The sequence below is a fragment of the Dreissena polymorpha genome, chromosome 5 (assembly GCF_020536995.1).
Source record: "Dreissena polymorpha isolate Duluth1 chromosome 5, UMN_Dpol_1.0, whole genome shotgun sequence".
NCBI classification, from domain to species: Eukaryota; Metazoa; Mollusca; class Bivalvia; order Myida; family Dreissenidae; genus Dreissena; species Dreissena polymorpha.
The window spans coordinates 70759459-70770051 of record NC_068359.1 but is presented as its reverse complement, the minus strand read 5'-3'; the positions used below and the strand labels follow the sequence as shown (position 1 = coordinate 70770051).

At 33.6% G+C, this 10593-nt stretch overlaps 1 protein-coding gene across 1 annotated transcript; it reads right to left on the bottom strand.

Annotated features, from left to right (window-relative positions):
- Positions 1 to 5118: 5118 nt before the first annotated feature.
- Positions 5119 to 9393, bottom strand: LOC127832436 (interferon-induced protein 44-like). The gene is made up of 4 exons (XM_052357900.1): positions 8557 to 9393; positions 8100 to 8245; positions 7362 to 7533; positions 5119 to 5859 (listed from the first exon to the last, which is right to left on the bottom strand). The coding sequence occupies exons 3-4, from the start codon at positions 7477 to 7479 to the stop codon at positions 5588 to 5590; spliced, it is 390 nt and encodes a 129-aa protein (XP_052213860.1). The 5' UTR covers positions 7480 to 7533; positions 8100 to 8245; positions 8557 to 9393; the 3' UTR covers positions 5119 to 5587.
- Positions 9394 to 10593: the final 1200 nt, after the last annotated feature.

Here is a 10593-nt window from a genome sequence, read left to right as displayed (position 1 = left end):
ATTAGCTAACAGTCGTGACGTTTTAACATGTTTTAACAATAACTTCAAAACACACGATTTTGTTTTAAAGAGTCTGTTACTGTGCTTACACATCAATCAAAATTGTGTTTAAATTGTGTTTAAATACCATATTTACATAGTGTTGCAAGCATATTAATTCACTAAGTTGAAATCAGCATCAGTTCAAATGGAAATTTTATATAATTTCGTAAGTTTAAAATCAATGCTTCTGTTATACATTTGCACCAGATGAAAACAAATGGAACTAAAAAGCAATCCAGGAAAGCAAAGCTTGCCACTCGATCACTCTATGCCATGGCTTTTTTTCTCAAGAATCTGGATTTTCTGGCTTCTCGGAGGCGACATAACGCGCGTTCATCTAAATCTGAAGATAATCCTCTGCATAGAACAGCAGCTGACGCAGTGACAGCAACGCCAGAATGCTGATGTTATCATCAAGCTCCATCTCCTTCTCGTAGTTCTTCACCTTAAGAATGTTGTTTCTATGCAATCCTAGAAGGCCAGATATCTTGTTAACAACGCCCTCAAGTGTATTGCTAGTTAATATCGGAGTTCAAACAAATCATGTAAATTATGTTAATAATATATTATTAGTATTTCATGACTTTCTCGTAACTTGGTTAATTACTTGTTTGATCGAAGTTAAATGCATTAAAGATAACAGTGTCAAGAACGTAGAAACGTTTGTAATGAAAGAGTATGAAAGAGCTAGTTATGGACTTGAAAAGTAAACAATGGTCACTCCTGTAGCTGAGCGATTGTACTTTATTTAAGTCTAAAAAATGTCACACTAAAGGTATCAATTTGCTAGTCACAATCAAACACATGAAACAGCACAAACGTTTCTTCATTCTGGACACTGTTATCTTTAATGCATTAAAGAAGAATGATAATTCTGCACAGTTATTTTTAAGACGTATGTAAATATAAATATTGTCCATTTAGCTAAGATTCGAACTCAACGTGAAAAAAAGCTTGAAGATGGGTAACAAGATTACATCTACATTACATAAAAATAAAAACATAATTGTTCAAAAAAATATCAATACGATGTATTAGGAAAAGAATCAAATGCTTAAAAAGTTTCTGGTTAATAAATCACGCCCTAATTAAAATGTTTCACAATAAATAAATTAAGAGCAAAATAAAGTGTTCATCCTTTTCATACTGTGTGCTGTTGGCACCTTTGATAATACTATTTAAACCAGAAAACCATTTAGACGTAAACAGTGCTGTATATTTCATATGAATTGTTTGTACACATAGCAGGATGAAGAGTGATAGGAAACAGCAATCGTTGTATAATAAAAAAACGAGTGCCCTAAATTTCATTTTATGTGGACGGGAGGAAAAATACGTACTTGACCGAGTATAAAATTGTTGAACACAACTCGCGCCATTAATGACCCATCTGAATTCTAAGTATAGCACGTTCGTTCATCAAATTCTATATCCTAAATAAAAAACAACAACACCGCAACCTTTCCATTAACATTTCCCCTCTTTCTTTCTCTGGTCCCGAATTAAATCTTTATCATCGGGAGGCCCTTAATTACTTATGATAAGCCGCAAACACATAGCAATCACACTGACCAATCGTATCTTGTATTCATCCACTAATCAAACAGTACCTTCAACTTCCCTTTTCTCCTGTTAAACTGATATCAATCGACCACTCGCAAGCTGTGTGTGTCCCAGTACTCCTACAAAATTTACTTTCGAGCCTCATAACGCATAATAATAAGTTGTAGAAAAGAAGACCTCCCAAAAATAAGTAAAATATGTATTATGAATCGGAATTTGCATTGCAAAATTTAAAATTGTGTTGACCTACATATGCAATAGACCGAAGTGATTTAATCAAACGTTGAAAGACTGGCACCCAATTATCATTCCGATTAAGTTAAACAAATTCTTCCAAACGGCTCAGGGGAAGAAGCAGTAAGAAGAAAAGGTTAACGGACCCACGCTCAAACATACGGACAACGAATTACACGGTATCTTAAAAGATCACCAAGGGCACTTTATGCACAGCTTGGTTGATACTAAGTACTTATTTTATTGTAAAAGTTTTTTTTTACATATTCAAGCATGGTAAAAGTCAGAATCTGAATAACATATGCAAGCTACATGGACTGTCAACATTCAGCACTTGAAAAGTAACAACTGCTATACTTGACATAAAGTGCGTCGTTACTGACTCTCGGAAGACTTTGATATCACTCGATTGTAAATAAAAACAATAATTAAAAGAGGAAGTTACTACTCAACCCACAATCTACAAAGGTTTGCAATCATATTATGAACGTATTCAATGTAACGACTTTGTTAGCACACCAATTTCAATATAACAAAAGGAAGATGACAGAACAAGACTTAAGTTGATGATGCGAACAGTAACAATAACAAAAAAAAATCAACATCACTGAGCTAGATGAAAATAACAACACCACTGAACAAGATAATGAAAACAACATCACTGATCAGGCGCTGATTACAACATCATTACGACATATGATGAAAACAACATCACTAAGAAAGATGATTATAACAACATCAATCTGAAAGCTGCTAATAACAACATCACTGAGAAAGAATAGGATCACAAAATCACTAAGCAAGATGATAACAAGTCACTAAGAAGAATGATGAAAACAGCATCACTGAGAAAGATGATGATAACAAAATCACTGAGAAAGATGACGATAACAATATCACTTATACGGCGCTGATTACAATATCACTCTGACAGATGATGAAAACACTATCACTAAGAAATATGATGATAACAGCATGAATTAGAAAGATGATAATTATAAAATCGCTGAGAAATATGATGATACCAATATCACTTAGAAAGATGAGAATAGCCAAATCACTGATAACAATGATGAGAACAACATCACTAAGAAAAATGATGATAACAACAACCATGAACAAGATGATGATGATAACAACATCACTGATTAAGATGATGATAACAACACCATTGACAAAAATGATGAGAACAACATCACTGCAACAGATGATAATAACAACATCACTGAGAGAGATGATAATAACAACATCACTAAGAAAGATGATGATAACAACATCACTGCGACATATGATAATAACAACATCACTGAGACAGTCGATGATAACAACTAAACTGAGAAAAAATGATTATAACAACATCACTAAGAAATATGATGGTAACAACTTTACAGACAAAGGTGATGACAACAGTACTAAGAAACATTATGTTAACGGCAACTCTGACAATAAATAAGTATAACAACATAACTGAGAACGATTATGAAAACCACATCATTTTTGATAAATGAGGATAAAAAATTAATTGAAAAAGATTAAGACAAAATCACTTTCGAAGCAGATGCTCATAAAATATTTACTATTTCAAACAAACGACTTAGAAAGATGATATATTTTATTTTGAAGATTTTCCCGTAATTATCTCAATGCCATAGTGTAACGAATTTGGAAATCATACAAGTAAGATATTAAAGCACGTGCAGCTGTAATATTGTTGATGATGAATTTATACAATATAGTCATAAGAGAATATTATTTTCAAAGGCTGTATACCTTCACATAAACAAAAATGACCCTTGGATTAACATGCAATCAAAAACGATTTCATTACATAATCTTAACCAACCATAGAAGTTACTTATTCAAATAAATAAATGTTAATAAATATTATAAATTATCCTTCACGATTTGTGGTTTACTTTCCGACTATTAAAATTAAAGATGATTTCATCATAATGACGTTGACGCAACTTTTTTGTCGAAACGCGAGCGTAAGTTTTCTTACACCCTAGTATTTGTTTTTTTACAATGAATCGCATTTATATTAAAAAAGAGGCTGCCGCAATCAGTTAATTTACCCATACAATAGAACGCAATAGAAGCTATGACGTAATATCTCCGAATTTTCACATTTTCAAACTGCCTCGTTATCGCTAAACACGTGTGAAAATGCCTTTCGTTGTGAAGTATACTGGACTCTGGCCGCATATGGCATCTGGCCCTTTAATGTGAAGTAATAGTTACTGATATAATTATACTTGTATTAATTATTATGCTTTATTAATCCATCAATTTATTTTCCTTACACTCTATTTGTTGTTGATACTTAAAACGAGTACCATATTCGGCGCCTTACATTTCATACATCTACACCAAGCTTTCAGTCTTGACTATTTATAATAAGATAGTTGTTAAACACTATTTTTATAAATACGTGCGAACTCTTGTATTGCTTTATTGTGTTTAAATTAAGTGCACACACTTGAAATACCGTATTATTTGTAAAAGTTTACTGTTTTTCAATACATTTTATTAGACAGCAGTACATATGAAAAATAACACAATAACTTTAGAGATTAAAAAGATGCATATGCAATACATATTTAGTTAGCCATAAAATATAATTCAATAATCTACAACGAATTTAGATCAGTTACGTAAAGAATGTTTCTACCTTTACTATACAGATGTAAAAAGGCTGTAACAGTATACACGTTTTATGAAGCTTATTGATGGTCCCCATTTAAAATGCCGAACTTACAAAAACACAACAATCCAGGAGGGCTATTTTTTCATTTTCATAACTATATGCAAAATGCCGAATTAAAAAAATATTCGGCTTCACATTCTTACAATAATATTCAGCTTCGCATTTTTGAGTGTTCAGCTTCGCATATTTGCATATTTTTATTTCCACAATCATAATTCGGCATTTTATCATACGGCCGGTTTGGCGTGTTCTGATTGGTTAGGCGGTTCGCCGTTTTCTGGGCATGTGCGCACTGATTTCCCGCCCTACATAGTGCAAAAATCACGAAATGTAAAACATGTTGGTTCGGCATTTTGAATGGGGACCATCGTTATGGCTAATATTTTGCTACATAATTATATGTTTTACGATTTAACTATATAACAAAATCGTTTGAAAACTTGTCTGTAGTATAGTAGTAAGGCGGAAAACATTAAGTATGTTGATATTAAATAGGTACAACCAATATTATGTAGATGTTTGAGATTTCATGATATAAAAATATAAATAAAAGTATGCGTCATGACTAAAGAACTTTACTTAGTTTGAAAGTGAAAAAAGAATGCATGCAATTGTAACTTTCGGTTAAGTATACTGTTGGGACAATCCAACAAATGAAATAGATATTATGTAATATATACACAATTACTGCGTAACATATATAACAAATGTAAAACAATGTAAAAAATTAAAGCACACAGCATAAATAGTTCCTTTGTTAATATACATATTGATATTAGACATATAACATATGTTAATATAATAATTAACCATTAACCATGCATCAAATAACCAATTCGTAACGAATATATAATTTCCGTTTAGCTTTTTAAGCCATAAATGAATAATCCGATTATCTAGTTTAAGTAACGAGATATACACATTGATTTTCAATTAGAAATCATTGGAGAAAAGCAATGCGGTGTCTCCTATTATTCTTGGTCACTGCCTTTACTAATGATTCTCGTTTGTCCAGCTTCTCGCTAGAAACACCACACACTTTCAGTTTGTTCTGAAGACCTGGATGTAATCCTCTGCAAAGTGCAGCACCTGACGCAGTGCCATCAAGGCCAGGATGCTGATGTTGTCATCAAGCTCCATCTCAGTCTCGTAGTTCTTCACCGGAAGTGCATGGTTTCTAGGCAAGCCGAGAGGGTTTGATGCCTTGTCCACAGCTGCCTCAATTTCCTTGCTCTTGAACACGTTGGTGATGTTACTGGCCACTTCCTTACAGGCCAGATCGACTTTTGTTAAAAGTACTACTTGTGGAATTCCTGGAACCGATAATAAAAATCAAAACAACATTATTTGAACACAGTTTTCTTCTATAATAATTTATCACAAGAAGTGGCATACAGAGCATATTAATAGATTTGCATATATTTTCACACAACAAGAGATTTTACAATTATTGTTATGTTTCACCCTTTGCAGTATGACATAGACAATAAAGCAATTGCGAAAATCTGTGAATGCCTGTCCGAATGATGATTGATGGGTTTCACTGTCGCACTTTTTATCCAAGATGGTTATCGGTAATCGTAAAATGTTATGTCAGACTACTTCTTTGGAATAGGAAAAATTTCATGTCAAATGAATTCAAAAAAAGCATGTGTTAAAGAACAAAGTTTAATCGGAGACTTTCAATTTGATTGAGACCTAAGGTAACATTCTTCATATTGTTGATGTATTTAAAGATTTATTTTTTAAAATCTCAATGATGTAAAGAAATTCCCTGGACAATGTAGCCAAGTAAAAGCAAAGATAATAGCAAGTTAGTCATCGTGAAATTTGAAGAAGAAAATATTAGTTCAAATACGGCGTTTTGTTCTTCAACTGTATTTAATCTGTCCGGACTGTCACGTTATATGTTTTCAAAGAATATAACAAATAAAGTGCGCAAACATTTTGAAATTTTCACAAACGCAATAAATGATTACTTACAAACAAGTGGATATTTTTTTGCATGTAAGTCCACGTCGTTAGTGGTTGTTTGCTGCCTGATTTATTGTTATTCTTTAATTTTGTGAATGTGGGACAACCAGTTGGAAAATTGTCATACCAACTATCTGTGAGCAAGATCGTTTAATGAAATCTCAGATTCTTCGACAGTTGATTATATTGAAGCACTCCCACACAATTTGAAATGAAGCCTATGATGCTATCTACTCCATATAAAGTTCATGATGCAGTTCGAAAGACTAACTCTTATTGATATATTCGCCGATTTATAATTTTTCAAATTATAGGAACATAAATCACACCTTTTAGGTCGTTTAATGAAATCTCAGATGCTTCGACAGTTGACCATATTGAAGCACTCCCACATAATGTGAAATAAAGCCTTAGATGTTATCTACATCATATAAAGTTCATGATGTAGTTCGAAAGACTAACTCTTATTGAGATATTCGCCGATTTATAATTTTTCAAATTATAGGAACATAAATCACACCTTTCACAACTTTTATGACAAAGAAGCGTGCGGAAATTTATGTAAATAATGTTTTGGAAGTAGTACATCTAGTTTGAATAACAAGATATATCATATGATAAACGACTCAACACCAAACTAATAAACATGTTAACCCTTTTCCAAATATGTTCATCGAAGTATATTTTTTTCAGTCGAATACAAGTATTTTGTTGCAATGTGTTTCAATGAAATGCAGATAAAAAACGGTTTACTCGCGAGCTATAAAAGGACTAACAGGTAAACTCACCCCCCCCCTTTACTATCGTCAGACAAATAATGTCAAGACAACTTATATTTAACCTTTAAGATTAACAAGTTTTTGGAAACTGTGCTTCTTGTCGACCAATTTCTGTGGTATGTCCCCAACTGTAGCCGCGTCGTTTCTGAACAGAACGCAGTGGATTTGGTCTGTAACCATTGGTTGATGCACGAACCCGGGGTTGGCGGGGCTGATTGGGGAGACTGGATTAAACTGTAAGAGTGTTTTTAATATTCCATACGTGTTCATTTAGTCATTGAAAAATAAATATAGGATTTGGCACGAGTTTTAGGAATTTTGTTAGTAAGCGAGCCTTTGGCGAGCTTACTAACACATTTCCTGGACGAGTTTAATAAAATATGGTATGATATGACAACGAGTGTCAGATCTTTTTTATCACATGCTTTGAAATGAGCAAATTAAAAAAAATTACGCCAACATTAACAGTTCGTGACGTCATTTGACGGTGCAACGTCATTTTAGCAAAATAAAAAAATTCGATTGGTCAATAAACGTAAACTAAACCAATGAAAACTCTATAAAATGTTGTTTCACACAGGAGTAATATAAACAAAATATGAAGTGGCTTTATTACATTGAAACAGGGTATGGCATGTGATAATATATAATATTTAATTGTTAATATCGACTCAAGAACGTTTGGCCACAGAAACGGAATGTAACAGACAAGCAGTTACTTATTACATTTTATGCACTATCAAGTAAATTACATGGATAATGTCCATGAGTTTAAAATCTACACACATTAAAGAACATACCTGATAAAAATCTGGGATGTCCGCATCTAGCAGGTAGTTACACTCCAGACTGTAAAGACCTTGAGTGACTTTTAGACCGCGTGTATCACAGAGAAGGAAATATTCAACGATGCTCTAGACCTCACATATACTTCATATATGGTGTACTGCAAAGCATGTACGTTATATTTCAGGTATGTATTGCAATGATTAAAATCGGGTGTTGCTAGCGACATCACGTTTTGGGATTGATGTACTGAATGCAAGCATCATTTTCTTGTGTATTCAAATTGAGGTTTGTTATCACATGTTATCTCTACTTTGTAATACGTAGCATTCTACATGTTGTATTTTAAACTAATTTGGTTTCTGATATTAAGCTTTTATTAATTTACTATTTATAAGAGCAACTTAAAATTTTGAAAAAAGCGATTGCACAATGCTCCATGCATCTTTTGAATGGTGTTAAAATGCTGACCGCAATAGTTATGCCATTGGTAGAAAGCCCACAGGGGGCACTTCGAGAGATGCGGCCCTTGAACACAGAGTTGATTGTATTGTAGAAGATCGACTTGCCCGTCCCTATTGGGCCAAGCATCAGGATACGGACATCTGAGAGTCGAAGCTTTCCGGAAGGTTTGAACGATACGATGTCCTCGGTAAGCGTCTCGAGATACTACAGTCCGGATAATTGATATTATCAGTGAACCTGATATATGAAACCGAACAAATATCTGCTCTGATTCGCAGTATGTTAAGTAAGTATTTTTGAAATGTCGTTTGATTTCGTGCAAATAAAATCATGAACAGATTTAAAAGCGTTCATATCTTATGCTTGTGTATTTCAATGTGATTTAAGTTAAAACACGTCACAACAACGCAATAATAAGTTCAGACGTTTATCTTGTTATTCCATTCATGAGTTTTTCGCCAAGGTTGTGGTAGAATCTTTATCCGCTGCCCATCTTTGCATAGTCAATATACAAACATAACACCATATGGTCATCAATAAATGACGAAATATTAAAATCAAATGTATTGTTATTGAATCATCAAAATCATAATGAAACACGTCTGCATACAAGAAAAGGTACTATGGAAATGATAAAAACGCTAAAATTGCTTCATAACTTTGTGTAAAAATGACATAAATGTAATTTAAAATAGTCTTATAACGTTTGCGTAATTATATTTTGTCGGAAATTCAATAGCTATCATTTGAAAATACACACACGTACCTTGCTGTCATATGGATGTCAGATTATCTTGAATATATATATATAGGCATGTACATAACATACTTGTACCTGTTACACTGTAAACTTCTAACTCGGTGACATTGAAGTTTCCATTGTTTATCTTATAGAAAGTATGACCTGAATTGTTGAAGCTGCTGCCAAAGCTCGTATAGCCGTTAAAAGTGAAATATGCACCAGCGCTGTTGATTGTGCCGTTGAAGGTGTGGGGATCGTGCCCGCCACCAAACGTAGGTCCATATGTCAACCTTCCAAACAACCCATTTGAAGGATCTTAATTGGAAACATGTTGAATGTATCGCTCCCTGAATACTTAAGTTGGAACAGGAATGCGCTAAAATCTTGGATATAGTCTTTTATATATGAGTCGCTGGTGCCGCTGATCCAGCTCGCACTAACATATCCCCCATACACCGAGCCCTGTGGGTTGTACAGCACCGTCACAGTGGGCCCCTGGTTATCACACTCCTGGTGGAATGTTGTTGGGTTACACCCATCTCTGGATTACTTGTACAGCAGGGTGAAGATCTTTGGTCCCGTGCCAATCCAGGACTCCAGCTGATCCATGTACTTTTCTGGAAATTTTTTACTCATCCTCTATCTAAGATAAATCATATCTATAACAATCAGTTCTTTATTGTTGTGCATGTTAACTAACGTTTAAGAAGTAAGCATGCATATTTTAAAGTGTTAGATTTTATATCTGAAAAATTCACTCAAAGATTCATGATCATTTAAAACAATGGCCTTTTATCGTTATCATAACAAGCTGACGTTAGTCTGTGTAAGACTAGGTTTTTTTAATACGGTATAGTTCATAACATTCAATATATGATAACTGTTTAAAGTAGTGAAGAGTTTATTTGAAATGAAATAAAGCGCATTACATTTTAAGTCTGGGGGGTTGATAGAGTTAATGATCGAGTGCTTAAAGGGGCCTTTTCACTGATTTTTGCATGTATTGAAGTTTGGCATACAATGCATAATATTGATAAATGCAAACATAGGATCTAAAAAGCTCCAGTAAAAAAAACAAAATAAAATTAAAGAAAAAAAAGTAACCCTCAACTCGGCTCGAATCACTGACCCCTGGAGTAAAAGTCTATCGCTTAGACCACTCGGCCATCCGTGCTCATCCATGATTGATGTATTTTATACTTTATATAAGAAATCCTCGTAGTATCGAAACTATCGACAACGACAAAACACGCCAAATAATTCAATCGTTTCGCTTTGCAAGACTTTATAATTTTCAGCTT